We start from the raw sequence: 19,048 nt of genomic DNA on the forward strand, positions 1-19,048 counted from the left end.
CTTTCCTCCCCGAGCGAAGAGGTTCCGCCAGAGCCCTGGGTTCCCCCAGCTTTGCAGGAAGGATTTTGTGGAACTGGTCGAGTCGCTGTCCTCCCAGAAGGAGGACGAGTCGTGGCTTCCAACCCTGCACCCCCGCAGACAGGGGCTGCGGAATATGTCCCTAGATGCAGTGGACGGAGCGCGGGCCGTGGAGCCAGAGAGGGTATGTATGGCATCCTGCCACTGCCTTGTTACGGGGGTAGCAGCTCAGTTTCCCCCATTCCTAATATTGGGGTACATATTTCACAAGGGGGCTGCGAGGATTAAATGCATGTACAGTGCTGCACAGTGGCTCTAGCGCAGTGTTTCTCAAGGCGTGGTCCTCTGACGTGCATCAGAATTGCCTTCAGAATTACTTGTGGCGTGTTGCAAAGACTCTGGGCTCCCCTCAGACCTAGCTTATTTTTTTTAAGTCAAGCAGTTCTGGTGCACCTGAACTTGAGAACTCCTATTATACGCCGCTTAGAAGACACAGTTGGCACATCTTAAGTGACTGATGGGATGTGCTGACGGAGGGGTTAGGTGGAGATGTTGAGGATAATTCTCAGGTTTCCGATTGGGACAAAGGTACAGCTGTTCACCCAGGTGAAGAGCTGAAGATAGGGAAAGACTTGCAGTTCAAACTGAGACACGCCGAGTTTGAATGGATGAAAAGGAGAAAAAGACTGTGTCAGTGTGGTCCTTGAAACATTACTTATGAGGGGCTGGGGGGGCCAGGGATGGAATGGAAACCACTTTATTCTTTGGCAGGGGTCCTGCCAGACAAACACAGCCCACCACCTGTTTTCATATGGCCTGTAAGCTTTTTTTTTTTCATTTTTAAATGGTTGAAAAAAAATGGCATTTCATGATGTGAAAATCATATGAAATTCATATTTCAGTGTCCATGGGAACACATCCATGCCCATGCATTTACATATTATCTACACCTGCTTTTGGTTTTTTAATTTATTTATTTTTGGCTGCCTTGGGTCTTTGTTGCTGCGCGCGGGCTTTCTCTAGTTACGGCGAGCGGGGGCTACTCTTCATTGTGGTGCGCGGGCTTCTCATTGCGGTGGCTTCTTTTGTTGTGGAGCACGGGCTCTAGGCATGCAGGCTTCAGTAGTTGTGGCACGCGGGCTCCCGTAGTTGTGGCACACAGGCTCCAGTAGTTGTGGCACGCGGGCTCAGTAGTTGCAGCTTGCGGGCTCTAGAGTGCACACTCAGTAGTTGTGGCACACGGGCGTAGTTGCTCCACAGCATGTGGGATCTTCCCAGACCAGGGCTCAAACACGTCCCCTGCATTGGCAGGCAGATTCTTAACCACTGCACCACCAGGGAAGCCCTATGCCTACTTTTAACTACAACAGCAGAGTTGAGTCATTGCAACAGAGACGTACGGCTGGCAAAACCTGTAACATTTACTATCTTGTTTTTCACAGAAGTTTGCTGACCCCTGACTCTATGGGATACTCAGAGGCTGTATAAAAAATATACATGAAGATTTAAGCTTATCAAGCTATAATCTTAAGAAAAATGAAGAAAAGAGTATAAAGATTTAGGGGCTTCCCTGGTTGGTCCAGTGGGTGGGACTCTGCGCTCCCAATGCAGGGGGCCCGGGTTCAATCCTTGGTCAGGGAACTAGATCCCACATGCCTGCTGCAACTAAGAGTTCTCATGCCGCAACTAAGAAGTCCGCATGCCACAACTAAAGATCCCACGTGCCGAAACTAAACATGCTGCAACGAAGATCCCACCGCAACTAAGCCCCAGCGCAGCCTGAATAAATATAGTCTTTAAAAAGAGTAGAAAGATGTAGATCTACTCCAAGAAATCTATAAACTTCAAAAAAAAGTTGCAGAATACTGTTAAGAAAAATTATCCAAAATTTGGAATACAGACGGCAGCATGACCTTCCAATATCATACTGGGGCATTGTTTCACAAGCCCACCCAAGGATTATTTAATTACCTATAGGAGTGTACATTTGTTTGATCTTGCTATTTAGATATTGTCCCAAAGAGATGCAAAACATCTATATCCAATGGAAAAATAACCTCAAAATTTGGTTTGTTTGCCCTGTAGGACACCAGCCAATTTTGTATCTAACCTAGTAATCATGTTCTAATATTTCTCTTTAAATGCCTATCCATATCCAGCTCCTCAAGACGCATTCCTACCTTACTGAGGGGGAACCCTTCACCGATGAGTTAAGACATCTTAGTTACATGTTTATTCTTTATTTAGAGATCATATTTTTAACTTTCTGAAAATTATACTTTGACAGTACACATGGTGTGATTTTGTTTTTTAAATTATGCATGTAGATGTACACGTAGGTGTATGAAGTTAACATCAAGAAGGGACTCAGGGCTTCCTGGTGGCACAGTGGTTAAGAATCCGCCTGCCAATGCAGGGGACACGGGCTCAAGTCCTGGTACAGGAAGATCCCACATGCCGCGGAGCAACTAAGCCCGTGTGCCACAGCTACTGAGCCTGCGCTCTAGAGCCCACGTGCCACAACTACTGAAGCCCATGTGCCTGGAGCTCATGCTCCGCAACAAGAGAAGCCACTACAATGAGAAGCCCGCGCACCGCAACAAGTAGCCCCCGCGGCAGCTAGAGAAAGCCCGCGCTCAGCAACGAAGATCCAACGCAGCCAAAAATAAACAAATAAATTAAAAATAATAATAATAGGGCTTCCCTGGTGGCGCAGTGGTTGAGAGTCCGCCTGCCGATGCAGGGGACACGGGTTCGTGCCCCGGTCTGGGAAGATCCCACATGCCGCGGAGCGGCTGGGCCCGTGAGCCATGGCCGCTGGGTCTGCACGTCCGGAGCCTGTGTTCCGCAACGGGAGAGGCCACAACAGTGAGAGGCACGCATACCGCAAAAAAAACCCAAAAATTATAATAATAATAATTTTTAAAAAATTTTTTTAAAAAGAAGGAACTCAAAAGATGCCCACTCACCGAACTGTTGAAGGGGTTACCTCCGTAGGTGTGAGGGTGGAGGGGGGAGACTGGTACATTCTCCTCTGTATGCCTGTGTATGATGCAAATCTTTTACAAGAACATATTCATACACTATGGGGGTAATTATTTATTATTATTTTTTTTTGCGTTATGCGGGCCTCTCACTGTCGTGGCCTCTCCCGTTGCGGAGCACAGGCTCCGGACGCGCAGGCTCAGCGGCCATGGCTCACTGGCCCAGCCGCTCCGCGGCATGTGGGATCCTCGCGGACCGGGGCACGAACCCGTGTCCCCTGCATCGGCAGGCGGACTCTCAACCACTGCGCCACCAGAGAAGCCCCTGGGGGTAATTTTTTTTTTTTAATGACATTGAGGTAGAAGCCCTAACATAAAAACATTCGTTTGTATTCAAATGAGAACTAAAGTGCAAACAATTGTTTCAATGGTGTGAACACAGCTGGGCATCGGGCATCACCCCTTCAATGTGTTAAGATGGGGGTCTGAGGGTCTCTTGTGATTAATGACACTGGGCAGCAATAACGGATGGTGGTGTCAGGCTTTATTTAACCTTACTGCTTCCAGGCAGGAGACTTCCGGTCTTGACCTGACCTGGGACCTGACTTCTGGGGCAGACAGTCAGGCAGGAGGCAATGGGGCTGGCCAAGTTCAACATCAACTCTTCTACAATACTTTAGTTCCTGGGAGTTTGCATGTCCCTCCACACCATTTCTGGCCAGTTTTCTGACTTATTTTGTTGACAGTCCTGGAGTTCTCACCTCTCACACGTACAGAGGAAATGTTTTTTTCTTGGCATCTAATTGTCCCTACCCATTCCACAGCCTCAGGTAGAAGTGGATATTAGTCTTAGTACTGATTCCCTCACTCATTGGCTGCGAAAACTTGAGCTGACAATCCCTCTCTGTGCCCCAGGCTTGTGTGTAAAATAGGATTTGTGCCACCAGTCCCAGCTTTCTCATGGGACTCTTGGAATGGTAGAGACAATGAGTGTTAAGATGCTGAGTGCTGGAAGGCAGCAGAGGGGAGAGCTGGTCAGCATCATGTGTTGGAAGAACATCTGGGGAGAAGATGGAAAAGCCAGTTGCTCTCCAGGGCCCACCTGGGGAGGATGTGGGAAGGTCCTGGGACAGCTATGGAGAATCTGTTGTCCCTTCCCTTACTTCCTCCCCATTAGGGGCTGGAACAAATACTTGGAGTTTGTGATCCAGCCCAGGCCTGCCCTCACCTGGCTACATCCTCCAGTTCTACTGGAGAGATCTCATTAGGAGAGATTACACCTGACCTCTCATCTGCCTAAGACTTGCTGAGGACCTACATGCCCCTTCACATTTTTTTTTTTTTTTTGGCTGTGTTGGGTGTTCGTTGCTGTGCGCAGGCTTTCTCTAGTTGCGGAGAGCAGGGGCTACTCTTCGTTGTGGTGCGTGTGCTTCTCATTGCGGTGGCTTCTCTTGTTGTGAAGCATGGGCTCTAGGCATGTGCGCTTCAATAGCTGTGGCTTGCAGGCTCAGTAGTTGTGGCACACAGGATTAGTTGTTCCATGGCATGCGGGATCTCCCCGGACCAGGGCTCGAACCTGTGTCCCCTGCATTGGCAGGTGGATTCTTAACCACTGTGCCACCAAGGAAGTCCCCCCTTCACTTTTCTGAGCCCCAGTTCTTCATCTGCAGAATGTGCCCACACTACCTCCTGCGTGGAACTGTTGAGGACTTAGTGAGAAGATTTGCCCAAGAGCACAAAGTGTGTGGGCTGGGATGGTGAGGTACACTGTCCCTCCCTCAACACGGTAGGGCCCCGCTGCTCTGTACCTTTAGCCCAGCCCCCCTCCACAGTTCAGAGCTGCCCTGGCCACCCATGAAACACTCCTGTATTGGCTGGAAACAGCCTGTGCTCGAGAATCTTGTTCTCTATGTCCTCCCGATTCTAGAATCCTACGGCTATTCCAGACTGTGCGCTCCAGAACCAGAGGGGTCGGCTGCTCCTCCTGGGCAGTGTCCGCTTGCTCAAGCTGTACCAGCTGCCTTGAGTCTGTGCTGCTGCCAGGATGCGGTGGCGGGACCGCGTGGCCGTGCTCTTCTTCCCACAAGGCATGATTCTCACCATGGCTGCTCTGATGCTCTTCTTCGTACACCTGACCGTCTTCGCCAGCGACGTGCACAACTTCTGTATCACCCACCACTATGACCGCATGAGCTTCCGCTACACAGTTGTCCTGATGGTAGGCCAGGGCAGGGGCTCGAGGGCTGGTCAGGGGAGGCCCAGGGGCTGATGGAAACCCCCCTGTGTGTCAGGGGGCCACTCTCCACGGGATGGGGCCTACAGTTCTCCCAGGTGATCGGCATCTGCTGGGCCGCCATGGGGTCACTCTACGCTGAGATGACACATGACAAGTTTCGTCGATGCTTTTCCCTGACCGTCCTGAGTGAGTAGGGTGTACGCAGCAGGAGGGGGGAGCTCTGGAACCCTGATATGCAGCAAGGAGGGGGCAGGCAAGGCTGATGGGGGCTCTCTCCTCTGCCCAGTGCTCAACGGAGCCATGTTCTTCAACCGCCTGTCCCTGGAGTTTCTGGCCATAGAGTACCGGGAAGAGAACCACTGAGGCTTGGGGCCCAGGCTGAGAAGGGGGAAGGAAAAGGCTGCTTCGGGTGTTTTAATAAAGTCTGTAATTTATTTCCACCTGTCAGCTCCTTTGGGGGAGGGAGGGGGAAAGCTGGAGACCCAGGAGGAGAAGGTCAAGACAAATGTTTGATCTGCAGGAACCCCAGGCCTAGCCTGCAGCCACTCTGGTGGACTTGGCTTTGGGCCTGGGATCTTAGTGTCTCAGGCTTGAGGAAGAGGAGCAGAGAAGGGCCCCTGGACCTCCCCCTCTACCCACCCTCAGGCCCCCAGCTCCTAGGCTGGCCCAGCCATAAGCAGGGGCTCAGGAGGGACCCACACGGATGTGAGGGTTCATGAGCGGGTCCAGGTTGGGATCGCTGTCAGCCGCAGCCCGGCCCAGGCGAGACATGAGCGCAAGGAGGGCCAGGAAGCCCAGCAGCCCCAGGAGCAGCAGCAGCCCTGCCCGCTGGAGCAGGGTCAGCGGCCGCTTACGAGACCCAGCCCGGCTCCTGGGGGGATGAGGGGAAGTCAGGTCAGGCCTCCAGTCCCTGGCGGCCCCTGCAGCCGGGAGAGGAGCCCCAGCCATGACGCTCGTCTTCCAGCCCCAGCGCCACCATCCCTGAGCCTGGTTTCCTCAAGGGTGGTCATCCCTGCACCTGCCCACTACCAGGCTGACTGTGCAGCTCAAACCAGCTGAGGCAACAACTGTGTTCTGAAACTGGAATGTGTCGGGCATAAGGAGAGTCACAAAGATTGGGGGGTGTCAGAGCAGGAAGGGGCCTCAAAGAGCCCGAGTCCGAACCTCATACGTGGCACGCAAGGAAACACCCAGAGGGGGGCAGACCCAAGCCCAGGCTTCGGTGCACAGCCCCTATACCAGGTCCCGTTATTACCCAGAACAAGCCCCTTTTGTCATGAAATCGCCCTGCCAGGGTCTCTGGCTCTCACTTCCCCTCCTCCCCCTTCCTGGCATCCTGCCCCACCTGACCCCATGTACCTGAGCAGCTGGGCCAGCCAGCCCAGGGCAGGCCGGCGACGGTACTTGTCATCATCACAATCCCCATGGAGGCCTGGCGCTCGGTCATCATCCCGTGTGTCATACACCTTCCTTGGGGCTGAGGCTGCAGGGGCAGAGCCACCGGCATCCACAGGCTCAGGAAAACTGGCCCATAGCGGGGTGGGGAGAGGGGAGGGCAGGAGATCCCGGCCCTTCTCAGCCTAACAGCATCTCGGAATTGTGGGGAGGTAACGTCTGTGATGCAGTGAGGAAGGGTCCCTGTGGGTGGGTGTCCAGACCCCCGAGCTCCCTCCACGCAAAGCACCCCACTCCCATTCTATCCTCCTCTGGCCTGGACAGTTCCCCGGCTCACCGTGAGTCAGAGGCTCGGGATTGCCCATGTGGATCACCATGTGCTGCTCGGGTCGGCTCGGGGAAGCAGGGGGCCGGGGGACTTGGCTGTAGAAGGCTGGGGCAGCAGAAGCGCTGGCTGTCTCCTCTTGTTTGGGGCTACCACTGGCTGTGGGCAGGAAGAGAGCTGTCAGCAGAGCAGGGAGGCAAGGGCCCCAACAGCAGGTGGAGACCACCACTTACCATCAAAGCTGGACCAGTCAGAGAAGTCGGAAGTGTTGAGGGGCTCAGGCTCTGGGCTCACCACCTCGTCAATCTGGAGGAAAGAACAGATGTCACCAGCCTGCCCCGTGCTGTCCCCACCCACCCACCTGGCCCAGGTGGGACCCAGGGGATACAGGCTCTCACCAGAGGAAGACCCAGTCCTGCCCGGGCCCAGTTGACTGTGGCCAGCTTCTCTCTCAGTGCGGAGGCCACGGGGCCAGCCAGGTTGGTTGGAGGGAAGATGGGGCCACTGCAGCTGGGGCACTGGTAGCCAGCAGGTGCTGTGTTTTGGGGTAGCTGGGCAGCACGTTCATTGAGGCAGGCCCAGTGGAAGAGATCTGAGGGCCCATGAAGTAGTGGAGGAAAGACATGCAGAAGCAGACACTTAGGACCCCTAGCCCAGCAAGAGCCCCCAGCCTGCTGCAGAGATACATGCACACATAAGTGTAAGCCCAGGGCCTTCTCCTGCCCATCCTCACCCCAGGTCCACTTCATCAGTATTCCCTAAGACTTTGGCCTTCCTGGCCACCACTATCCGACTAAGTTAAGGCAGATGCTACCAAACTTCCCAGCCCACTAGGGGGTGGGGGTGGGTGGGAAGAAGATGCCACCTACCCTTTCCATGAGTCCTCTCTGGACTCGCACTCATCACAAGCTCATTGGGCTAACAGCTCATCAAGAACAGTTTCAGAAAAGGTTACTAGACATACACACAGGAACACGTATGGGTGTACACATCCATGGGCACAGATATACACGTGTTTATATACATGTCAAACGCAGGTGCCATCCCCTACATCCACACATACGGGCAGACTAACTCTCACATACACATCTATACACTCACGTTTGCTAACACTTAAGCACCCTCACCTAGGAATTCTCCTGCAACCCCACAACACACCTGTGCTTATATGTTCACATACAACAGTTACCCATTCATTCCCCCATAGTACTAATGAATACACTAACACTTATGTAAAGACACAATGCACGTTCAGTTCATGCACATATAAACACAGTGAGAAACACATACACGGAGCGCACTCTTTTACACTAGTTCCTTCAAAAAGTGGAGCTAAGGCTCTTACACCAGAGTCAGGTCAAGGTCATGACACATGCCCCTGCTGACTTCCTTTAGCTGACATTACTGTGAGGAATGCAGTTCCTCTCTGTTTAATCTTGGAATCAGAAATGGATCCTGAATGTCTGAAAGCCCCATGCTTTCAGCTCACTGCTGGTATGGCCAGCTACTGCTCACAGCTACAACCACACCCACAAGTTTGACTGGCTCTCGCTCAACCCTAGAGATTGGCAGGGAAGAAGCTAGAAGCTTTAATTTTTAGGGAAAAACACTAAGGCCTCTTAAGGGGAAATGACTTGCCTGAGCTCACACAGCAGGTAAGTAACCTAGCTGGACCAGAACCTGGGGCTCCAGCCTCCCAGACTTGAGAGGTCACTGTCCTGCTGCTTGGGGAGTGCCTGGAAACTGGTCACGCTGGGCCTGTCCTGATCCCCCCATAAGGTGCCCAGGCCTCACCATAACAGACCAGGCGGGTCGTCTCCCGGGAGGCCAGGGGTATGTTGCAGAGGCGGCAATTGGGGTTGTAATCGCTATCTTGGAGCCACTGCAGGTAGGACTGGACGATGCACTGAAGTGGGAGAAAGAGGTCACAACTGGATCAAGAACTCCACAGCCCATCTCCCCAAAGCCCAGATGCCTCTTTTTCTCATCACAGAGGAGATTGATACTTCTGTTCGACCAATCAATAAACATTTATTGAGCACACACAGTGTGCCATACTCTGACTTAAGCACTGGGGATACAACAGTGAACAAAATAAACTAAGTCCTTGTCCTTGTGGAGCTTCCATTCTAGGGCCAGGCCCTTCACGGATTTGGAGGAAGTCAATACTACCTGCCCACCTAGTGCCCTGCTCAGCTGTTCCTCTGAACACCCACCTTGGCGTGATTGGCTACCAGGCAGTGCTCGCAGACGTTGACCCGGTGTTCGAAGCAGAATAGGTTGGTCACCTTCCTCTTGGGGCACTTGCAAAGCCCCATAGTCGACCCTGAGGAAGGGGTCTGAGTTGGCAGGGAACCAGGTTCTGGTGGCCGCCACAGCGCACTCACCAGCCCAGTTGTTTCCACTCTTACCTGCCCTAGACACCTCTCGTACTCGCCCCAACCCCAAACTCTTGCCCACCGTCCCTCTCCATTCCGGCCACGCCCCCTGCATAAATCCCACCTCCGGAGACCCCAGATTCCTCCCGCATCCCAAACCTGGCCAGGCCCCTCCACCAGTCTCTCCGATACCACCGGCCCCGCCCCTAGGGGCCCCTCCCGAGCCCCACCCCCTCCAAGCCCCGCCCCCACCTTCCCCACAGACCTCACTGTGTGTTACGAATCGGCTGCGGCACTCGTCCCCACGGGCGCGAGCGCCGGTCCGAGGTGCGGAAGGTCAGACAGCACTCAGCCGAGTTCTCGCTCGGCTCCCTCCAGCTCAGAACCCTCCGATTATCCCTCCACTGCCACGTCTCTTCCGGGTGCGGCGCGCGCTGATGACACCAGCTCGCCTCTGGCCCCGCCCCTGCAGACGCTAGACGTGGAGGCGGGTGGAAAAGGGGTGACCAGACCTCGGCGGCCCTCCCGCTTTACGTCACTTCCGCTTCCTCCCGGGTAAGGCGGGTAATTCGAACGTTTGCCCTTCGGGTTGGCGCGAGCTCTGGCGGCTGTGGCTGCGGCGGCTGCGGCAGTAGAGCTCGAGACCAAGGCTAGACATGTCCCAGAGGCGAACCCGGTCCGGAGGGGCCGCCCAGTGCTCCGGTGAGCGGAGGGCGCGCGGGAGAGATGGGGCTGAGCAGTTTGTGGGACGCAGTTCCGTGAGGAAGGCCCTCCCCCCACCGCCCTAGGAGGCTCGTCCCCCTCCCGAGAAGGCGCCCCCAAAGGGCCTGTTTGGGAACTCTCGCTCTCTTCAACTCCTGTTCTCTCTAGACTCTGAGGTCTAGAGTCCTCCCCTACCTACTAAATTTGTCTCTTTCCAGGGCCCAGCGCCCCAACTTCCACTCAGTCTCTGCGGAGGTCCCAGCGGAAATCAGGCTCTGATCTCCCAAGCATCCTCCCGGAAATCTGGCCTAAGGTGAGCCCCGGGTTCCTCAGTTCCTCCTGCCCCGGAGGCCCCTGGGCTAATGTAGAGCTCAAGTTCACCCCTCTTCTCCAGGCACCCCAGGCGACTCCAGTCAGAAAGCCCATCGTCTTGAAGAAGATCGTGGCCCATACTGTAGAGGTGAGGACAGAGAGAGGGGTTGTAGGTGGGGAGCCAGAAGTGGGATCAACTAGTGTTGATGTGATCAACTAGTGTTGTCTCCACAGATCCCGTCTGTTCATTCGCCTCGAAGGAGCCCCCGGGTAAGTTCATTTTCATTTTCTTAGTTAAGGGAAATCCAGGACAGACAGTCTAGAGCTGAGGCGGAATATAATGGCTGCTCACGTCTGCCCAGGGAGCTATTTGCTGTATTTTGAAACAGTTTGCCTTTGGACACCTATGTGTATCGCCAGTCTTGCTTACTTCCTGCACACTTGGTGCGTTTAGCTATTGATGCCCTGTATTCTCTACCATTTTCCTTTAAAAGTTGAGCTGTGTCTTAACTACTTTTTTCTTCCTCGTCTATTGTTCTCAGTGTAGTATAATGTCCTTAACTGTTTTAGCAGAAGTTATTGTTAAGGATGTCTCATTAAAAGGAGATCTCTACCTGAAGATATAATGAATGAGAAATACTAACTGCCTTTGAGTGGCTCACGGGGCTTACAGTCAAGTGGGGAGAAAGACAAATAAGTGATAACATAGTGTGCTGAGGACTGCAATAAAGAAAGAAAGTACTAGATGCTGTAAAGGCACCTAACCCAGACCAGGTAGCTCAGGGAATGTTTCACAGAAGAAGTGTTTAAACTGAGTCTTTGAAGACAAGTTAGGAGTGTTCTAGGCAAAGGAAGCTGTGTTTGCAGATGCCTGGAGTCCACAAGGAAAAGCATGAGGTTTGGGGAACAGCAGCTTTGATGTGTCTGCCCCACACCTTGTCAGGGGAGGGAGCGTGCCAAGCCAGAGCAGATCCTGATGAGGCATGAGGATGAGCTTCGACTTCATCCTTTGTTCTGTGGGCAGCTTTGGAGAGTCTTAAGGTAGTGACTGAGGCAGGCTTGGGTATTTTAGAAAGATCTCTTTAGGGTCTGGGTGGAGAATGGATTGCAGAAAGCCTTCTGGGGACCCCCAGACCAGGTGGGCGGGCATGAAAGGAATCCCGAAGTGAGATGGTGGGAGCCTGAAGTTAGGTAAAGGCAGAGTGCTGCTTCTTCCCCTGACCCACCGCGTGACCACCGCATCACATAGGACTCAGCTCAAAGGGCACTGCCTCCCCGAAGCCTGCCTGATACATTTCTCCATAGGCCTTATGAATAGCCGAGAGTATTTTGTTTGCATGTTTGTTGTCTTAGGGGCAGGGACTTCTGTCTCCCCTATGGTGGCCACTCTTTCTTGTTGGTTGAATGATAGATTCATGAGATATTGAACAAAAAATGCACAAGGACTTCGATGACTGCTTGGCTGTAGGGATTGAAGAAGAAGTCGTCTGGGTGACTCCCAATTTGTTCAGTATCCCTTTTACTAAGACTCATGGGGCAGATTCCCCAGAATCTGTAGCCAGGAAATGTCTCTCTTGATAACCAATATAATTCTATTAAACCACAAGGGCCCTAAATTTGTCTTGTTTCTCGCCTTGTCTTGGTTGGCACAAAGCTCAGTGTCAAGTTTTGTGAAAGTTAACTCAGTGATTATTTATGGAACACCGGCTCCACGCAGGGCTCTGCTGAAGGTGTTGGGCACAGGCAAGGTCAGCGAGACAGATGAAGATGCTCACATGTGACGCGCACATTCTAGTTGGCGTCACAGTCACCCAGCGAACAGCCACAATCAGATAGTGATGCTCACTGTTCAGGAAAGAGGTCATTGTGACAGAGGGTGACTAGCAAAGGTGAGGAGGGGCTGCTCCGTTCCACGGTAAGGGACCGCCTCCCTGAGGAGGCAGCACTTCAGCTGAGACTGGAATTATGAGAAGCCAGTGTGTGAACCTCTTAATACACATGTCAGATTAAGTGCTTTCCTGTTCAGAACTTTGCCATGGCTCCCTGGGTCTCGGAGCAAGGGGCTCCATGGGTCTCCCCTTACAGTGGCCTGCAAAATGCCCTATAACACCCCCATTACCTCTCGAACCCCATGCTCAGTTCCTCGCCTCGCTCCCTCTCACTTCAGCCACGCTAGCCTTATTGTTCCTTGACCCTGACTGGTACCCGTTCACCTCAGGACTTTTGCACCTTCTGTTCTCTCTGCCTAGAACATTTCTCCTCCAGATGACTTACTCCCTCATCTCCTTCAAGTCATAGCTCCAGTGCTACCTCAGTGAGGCCTACACTGACCTACACCTACTTAAAATTCCAAACCCTTCCCCCACCCAGTATGCTCAGTCCTGTTGTTTTTTTCCAAAGTGCTTAACATACGACATGATTCTCCCTATTCTCTATTTTCCCCACCAGAGTGGCAGCACTGTGGAGACGGGTCTTCTCGGTTTTATTCCCTGCTCTACTCCCAGTGCCTGGCAGATGGCCAATAAGGACTTATTGACTGGATGGACATTTTAGGTCCTGTGGGTCTTTCTTTCTGCCCTAAATCTCCTTGCGCCTTTCTTGAAGTAAGTAACACAGCCAAGTAACAGGGAGGCGTTCTCTCTTCTGTCCTGGTACAGATCGCTGTTTTTTTGGAGAAAGAAAACAACCCTCCTAGCAAGGAGCCTACTCGGGAGGACGTCTTCCCGACACGCAGTGTCCGGGTCACCTCCGCCTCCACTCCTGCGCTGTGCTCCCTGAATGTTGAGTCCGACTCCAGGGAAGGAGACCTGGACGCCAGAGACTTGGAAATGTCCAAGAAAGTCAGGCGATCCTACAGCCGCCTGGAGACTCCTGGCTCGGCCTCCACCTCCACCCCGGGTCGCTGGTCCTGCTCTGGCTTTGAGGGGCTGCTGGCCACAGAAGACTTGGCTGGAGTCTCGCCTGTGGTGGGTTCAAAGCTAACTGAGGTCCCCAGGGTCCCTGTGAAGCCCTGGGCCCCAGACACAACTCTCCCTGGAATCTCTCCCCCGGCCGTGAAAGAGAAACGAAAGAAGAGGAAGGTGCCGGAGATCTTGGTGAGTGAGGGGCAGGGGCCTTCCTCTGCCGTCACGCCAGACACACGGGGAGACGCACCGGGACACGTGCAGGGCCGGGGCTCGGCCCTGGCTGTCACGGGAGAAAGGCGGCGCCTGCAGGGTATGGGTGGAAATGCTCCAGCCAATGTGCCCGCTTCTCCACTCACCTGCCCCCCATTTCTCTTCCCCCAGAAATCGGAGCTGGATGAGTGGGCCGCGGCCATGAATGCTGAGTTTGAAGCTGCTGAGCAGTTTGATCTCCTGGTTGAATGAGATGAAGTGGGGCTGTCCCTGGCCAGACTCCCCTCTTCCCCCTGTACATAGTCCCCTCTCCCTGTGGAGAAGACACTTGGGGTCCCCTCCCCTGGTCTCGTTACCTGTGCACGCGCTGTTGCTGCACATGAGGCTTGTCCTCTGAGGGCTGGCACAGCGGCAGCGGCCGTTTCAGCTTGAGGAAACGGGGCCCGCCTGGCCCAGCCCCGCACTGGTGTCCTGCCTGTAGTCAGTCACCTACCATCCTTTCCCCACTACGTCCCAGAGTATCCCAGCCTGTTTCCAGTCGGGCCTCAGACTAGGGAGTAGGAATCACTGGCCCAGCCAGAAGAGGTTAAAGGGCTGGGGGCTGGGGGTGAGAGAGAGCACCTCTGCTCTTGTGGGGAAATGTGGCCGCTCTGCGGCAGCCCCACCAGAGCTGGATGCCGAGGGCCACAGCCAGCCTCGGGCTTTCTCTACTGAGTTGCCTCTGCTGAGGCTTGGTTCCCAGCCATGAGTGCATCTAGGTAACGAGGCTTGGGTTTCCTCTTAGATTCTGTAGATGGTCCGGGAGGACTGTCGCCATGGATTGGAGACAATTCTGTCTGTGAGGAAGAAGCAGAATATTCAGCCTATAGTCTTAAGTTTTGAAGGAGGGAGGGAAGCCTTGGTTGGGTCTCAGACTATAAATGTCTGCTGCACAGAAGCTGTGTTTTATAGTTCTGTGTGCTGTGGCTCAGATGTTCGGTTAAATGCAGGTTGATGGAGCAGTGGCCGCTTGGGGAGGGAAGGTGTCTCCAGACCCCCCAGAACCTGAGGCTCAGGGCATATGGACGGATAACTGCAGAGGGCAGGAAGGGGCCCATGGCAGGAGGCCCCCCCTCTTATCACTCATACCTGTTTTTTACAAAACAAAGTGTTCAGCATCTACTTAGCTCTAGAAGAAGAACTTAGGGGTTGAATGGTCCTGGTGACATTAGCATTTCGTAAAGTTCTAGGAAGCTTTTCTCACGTGCCAGAAAGGGGCCAGGGTTGATAGCAGTTTTAACTTTCAGCTTCCTTAGTGTCCTCTCACAGGAGGACACTGCCTGAGGTAGGTGCTAGGCGTTGAACTAGGGGGAGGGTGGGGTCATCTCATTGTCTCGGGGGATCCCCACTCCCCTAGCCCCTGCTTCTCTTTTCTCAATATTGTTAAAAGGTGAGCTTTCAAAGGCTGCCCAACCACAACTTCCTCCATAGCCCAGGCCTCTGTGCCTTTTGATGTTTACAGGTTCATGGAAGTAGGGGATAAGAGGAGTGTGGAGAGGCTAGTGGATAGCAGAGAATATCAGGGAAGATGAGTGCTTGCTTGGTTAGGGTCCCTGAAATGGCACGGGCCTGGTGGGTGCTAGTTAAACTCTTTGCAATTGTCCTCGCTGGCTGGCGGGACAACTCCTGGGAAATGTCTTAGTCCTGCAGAATCGGGAGTAGCCAAATGATGTTGAGTTGATGTCATGATTGCAAACTTCTCTTTGTCCCTGAAAAACTAAGAATGGAGTTTAAGGAAAAACTGGGGTTTGTTTTTTAAAGAAAATAACAATTAAAGAGTTTCTGCCTGTTCATAGACTGTTTCTTTGTTGGGTCAAAGGCAGAGCTGAAGGTGTGGGACCCAGGAAGCCATGCCTTCTTTGGGCTGTGTCACCAGGGTTGTCCCTTTGTATGGGGGGCTGCCAGCCTGACCTCCAGTAGCCTGTGGTAGATCACTCCCACCCCCACCCCACCCCCAGGTCTGTTTTTTCTGTCCAGTCACTCACCCACTCCTCTAAGAAGGGGAGCCCTGTACCCTCCTGTTCCAGGAGGAAAGAAGTCGGTCTGCGGTGAGGCTGCTAAGAGCTTCGCTTAGTGCCTGGGAACCAACCCTCCACCACAGAGTCCAGCTCTTATTCCCCGCCCCCTCTTCCTGACAGACTCCTGTGAAGGAGCCAGTTCCTCACACACTGGCCCGACCTGGGTGCTCTACAGCAGTGGGTGCAGAACCCCCTGGGGAGCTAGTCAAAGGTGTGATTCCCAGGAATTATGGCACTCGGCCAGAGGAGGCCCAGGGACATACGTGCACCCTGATGCAGGTGTCACAACCACTGTCCTTCCCCTCATCCTTCCTACACTTGTCCTTGCCTCCTAGTCCTTAGAACAAATTAAGGCCTTTAAATTCTTTAATTCTCCCTAAACCTCCCCACTTCTACCTCCTTCCCTTATCCAGAGGAGAGCAGGCTCCTCTTTTCAAGGCCAAGCTTTGCATTTTGGCTTTTGATCCAGTTCCCTCATCTCTGAGACCTTGTTCCTCTTTCTCCTACAAGCCTTAAACAAGCTTATGTTCATTTTATTGTTAAAAACAACCACCCTAATCCTAACCAAAAAGTTTTGTCCAGCATCTGTCTTCAGCTACTGTTATGCCTTTCAAGGTTAAGCTCCTTGAAAAATGTTCAAAAACTGCTTTCTGCTTCTGTTTCATTTACTTTGGGTGCCCTCATCACTCCATTTACTGCTTGGGCAGAAGTAACCAGTGACCGCCTAATGCCCAGTGCTAAAGACTCGGGCCTCTGTAGCCTTAGCGGAGGACACCTTCTTGGGGCCCTGGCACTGCTGGCCCCTCTGTCTTGGATTCCCCTGAAATATCAGGACACCCAGGTCCAGTCCTGGACCCTCTTTCCGATCTGCTTGCTCTCTCTGGGCTGCCTCCTTGCTCAAGGCTTTCTAGTCTATCTCCAAACCATACCTCTCTCCTGGGCTTCAAACTGGAATCTAGAACTGTCTTCTAAAACTGTATCTCAAAAGATGTTAAAAAAAAAAAAATTGTATCTCAACTCAGAAGTCATCGCAAATTCAGCTCATCCACCAGCTTGCCTTTTCCTGTGCTCCCCCTGATGTTAGCAACACCACCAGCTGGCCCAAGTTGCACAAGCCAGGAAACTGGGGGTCCTCTGCAGCTCTACACTCTCCTTTAGCCCATCCCATCAGCCCCACCCTCAACATCCCTCCATCCCCACGGCCACTGGACAGTTGCTCTGGCCTAGTGGGTCTTCTTCCCTTTACTCTCACCTCTACAAACTGTCCACACTGCGGCCAGAATGAGTTTTCTAGGAGACAAAAATATGCTGTTTCTCCCCTGCTTAAAACCCTTTGATACAATTCCTTTCTGGGTACAATACCCAAAAGAATTGGAAGCAGGGTCTTAAGATATTTGTACACCCATGTTCATAGCAGCATTATTTACAATTGCCAAAAGGTGGAAATAACACAAATATCCATCAATGGATGAATGGATAAACAAAGTGCAATATAGAAGTACAATAGAATATTCAGCCTTCAAAAGGAATGGTGTTCTGCCACATGCTACAACATGGATGAACCTTGAAAACATGCTAAGTGAAATGAGACACAAAAGGACGAATATTGTATGACTCCCATTTGTATGAGATACCTGAAACAGTCAAATGCATCAAGACAGAAAGTAGGATGGTAGGCGCCAGGGACTGGGGCGGGGGGAATGGGGAGTTCTTGTTTAACAGGGACAGAGTTTCACTCTGGGAAGATGAAAAAGTTCTGGAGATGGATGCTGGTGATGGTTGCACAGCAATGCGAGTGTGCTTAACGCTACTGAACTGTACACTTAAAATGCTTAAAATGGTAAATTTTATGTACTTTGCCACAATTAAAAAAAAAAAAAAACCCTTTGGCGACTTCCCATTGTCCGTGCAGTCGTGTAATGGATGGTTATTGGGTTTTGGCTGCCCAGTCTCAACCTCTACAAATGCGCTGACTGCAAGACGCCACTTCCCTCCATGGGCATGAAGAGGCCAGACACTTGCTCCCCGTGATCCCAGCAACCAGGACATAGGCATCTCACCTGAGCTCAGCCAATCAGATTTTGCATGAGGACCTGGAACGAGGACCAGGAAGAGAGGGAAAGATAATTGAGGATTCAGCGAGGTGGTGGCCTCACGTGTCCAGCGGCAGCCCTGGGCCTCCGCCGTCCAGTGTGGAGATGGCAGAACACTACCGTTGGCTCCTGTGGCAGGGTCCTCATGTGGTCCTGGCAGCCAGCATCCCATACTTCCTGCCCTTTGAGTCTGTTCTATGAGTTCCGCGACTCCCTAGTATCCTTCCAATAAAGTCCTTTTTTGCTCAAATTAACCAATGTTGTTTTCTCTTGTTTGCAACCCAGAGCCCTGTTGCTCCAGACTGCTTGGCAGGGCTCATGAGGACTCCAGGGTGAGGCTGGTGGCCACATCTCCAGTCTGAGGCCCACAGAACCGGTGCAGACCCTGAGCTGCTGCAAGGTCCTCCCTCCCAGCCTTTGCTCAGACTGCTCTCTGCCTCACCTGCTCTTCCCAGTGCTGTCTCACCTGCTGAGTTCTGACTTGATTAGGTTTGGCTTTGGCTCAAGCGTCACCTCTGCTCAGTCTTTCCTACCTGCCTGTCCCTTCTGCAGCAACGGCATGGTGGGTAACAGCACAGATTCCGGAGTTCAATGGACTTTGGATCCTGGCGCTGCCAGTTTCTAGATGTGAGACCCCAGGCAAGTTAATTAATTTCTCTGTGCCTCAGTTTCCTTATCTGTAAAATGAGAACAATAATAGTACAGGTTTCCCCGCTATCTGAAAGTAGAGCATTCCTGTGAACCTTTTGTAAGCCGAAATGGCGTAAGCAAAGACGCAATTTACCTTAGGTCACAACCGCTTGCTAACGGATACACAGCATAAATCGAGGTTAAAGCACAGACGCTCACAATGCTGAGATGTAAGGTGCAGTTCCTGGTGGAGGCGCTTGGCGGGGCCACGCAGTCTGCTCGGGGTGTGAGCTGCCTCTACCGGCACACGGCAAAACTGATGCTGGAAGCTATTTTCGCTTTTTCCCTAAAAATGAAAATTGTCTTCAGATTTCTTTCAGTTAGCAAAAACAGGTGCTAATGTTAGGTCTTTTGTAAAAGTGACTGGCATAAAGTGAACTTTGGAAAAGCGGGGGATACCTTTCCCCACCCCATGGGGTTTAGGTGAGAGAGGAGATGATACAGGTAAAGTGCTTAGTACGTGATACGTACTTGGTGAACAGTAGTTGTTTTCAGGGAGACCTGACCACTCCCTCCTTTCTGACTCCCGGACCTCTCTCACAGCTCCTGTAAGCTCGAGTCTGTCTGTGGGGCACACACATTTACACGGTAGTCTTAGCTCCGAGCGTGGAGGCAGAATCGTATTTGTCTCTGTCCCCCCAGCATCCGGGCGCATCATGGATGAATAGGGGTGGTGGTTTCCCTCCAGCCTGGTCCACAGCAGCTCACACCCTCCTGTAGGAGCTAGGGGCTGAGAGCTTCT

At 52.7% G+C, this 19,048-nt stretch overlaps 3 protein-coding genes and 1 long non-coding RNA gene across 9 annotated transcripts; 2 read left to right on the forward strand and 2 right to left on the reverse strand.

Moving 5' to 3' along the window:
- Window positions 1-11: 11 nt before the first annotated feature.
- TMEM262 (transmembrane protein 262) lies at window positions 12-5,673 on the forward strand. Of its 3 annotated transcripts, none has more exons than XM_067748424.1 (4): window positions 12-202; window positions 4,949-5,220; window positions 5,325-5,424; window positions 5,525-5,673. In XM_067748424.1, exons 2-4 carry the CDS (start codon window positions 5,047-5,049, stop codon window positions 5,599-5,601), a joined length of 351 nt encoding a protein of 116 aa, XP_067604525.1. In that variant the 5' UTR covers window positions 12-202; window positions 4,949-5,046; the 3' UTR covers window positions 5,602-5,673. The 3 variants fall into 3 exon arrangements, with proteins under 3 accessions (XP_067604525.1, XP_067604522.1, XP_067604524.1); XM_067748421.1 differs by having other exon boundaries at window positions 16-202; window positions 4,930-5,220; XM_067748423.1 differs by lacking the exon at window positions 12-202 and having other exon boundaries at window positions 3,347-5,220.
- Window positions 5,649-9,798, reverse strand: ZFPL1 (zinc finger protein like 1). 4 transcript variants are annotated; one of them, XM_067748415.1, is made up of 8 exons: window positions 9,602-9,798; window positions 9,175-9,284; window positions 8,753-8,864; window positions 7,357-7,550; window positions 7,192-7,264; window positions 6,971-7,117; window positions 6,598-6,721; window positions 5,649-6,109 (listed from the first exon to the last, which is right to left on the reverse strand). In XM_067748415.1, exons 2-8 carry the CDS (start codon window positions 9,274-9,276, stop codon window positions 5,923-5,925), a joined length of 939 nt encoding a protein of 312 aa, XP_067604516.1. In that variant the 5' UTR covers window positions 9,277-9,284; window positions 9,602-9,798; the 3' UTR covers window positions 5,649-5,922. The 4 variants fall into 4 exon arrangements, with proteins under 4 accessions (XP_067604516.1, XP_067604517.1, XP_067604515.1 ...); XM_067748416.1 differs by lacking the exon at window positions 9,602-9,798 and adding an exon at window positions 9,496-9,562; XM_067748414.1 differs by lacking the exon at window positions 9,602-9,798 and adding an exon at window positions 9,370-9,505.
- Window positions 9,799-9,897: 99 nt separating this feature from the next.
- CDCA5 (cell division cycle associated 5) lies at window positions 9,898-15,298 on the forward strand. The gene is made up of 6 exons (XM_067748418.1): window positions 9,898-10,038; window positions 10,257-10,351; window positions 10,433-10,498; window positions 10,585-10,620; window positions 13,008-13,445; window positions 13,638-15,298. The coding sequence occupies exons 1-6, from the start codon at window positions 9,993-9,995 to the stop codon at window positions 13,716-13,718; spliced, it is 762 nt and encodes a 253-aa protein (XP_067604519.1). The 5' UTR covers window positions 9,898-9,992; the 3' UTR covers window positions 13,719-15,298.
- Window positions 15,299-16,922: 1,624 nt separating this feature from the next.
- LOC137230017 (uncharacterized) lies at window positions 16,923-19,048 on the reverse strand. Its single transcript, XR_010945972.1, has 3 exons — window positions 18,778-19,048; window positions 18,401-18,592; window positions 16,923-18,293 (listed from the first exon to the last, which is right to left on the reverse strand). It is a non-coding gene; the product is annotated as an uncharacterized lncRNA (long non-coding RNA).

This window comes from Pseudorca crassidens, chromosome 9 (genome assembly GCF_039906515.1).
Source record: "Pseudorca crassidens isolate mPseCra1 chromosome 9, mPseCra1.hap1, whole genome shotgun sequence".
Lineage (NCBI taxonomy): Eukaryota > Metazoa > Chordata > Mammalia > Artiodactyla > Delphinidae > Pseudorca > Pseudorca crassidens.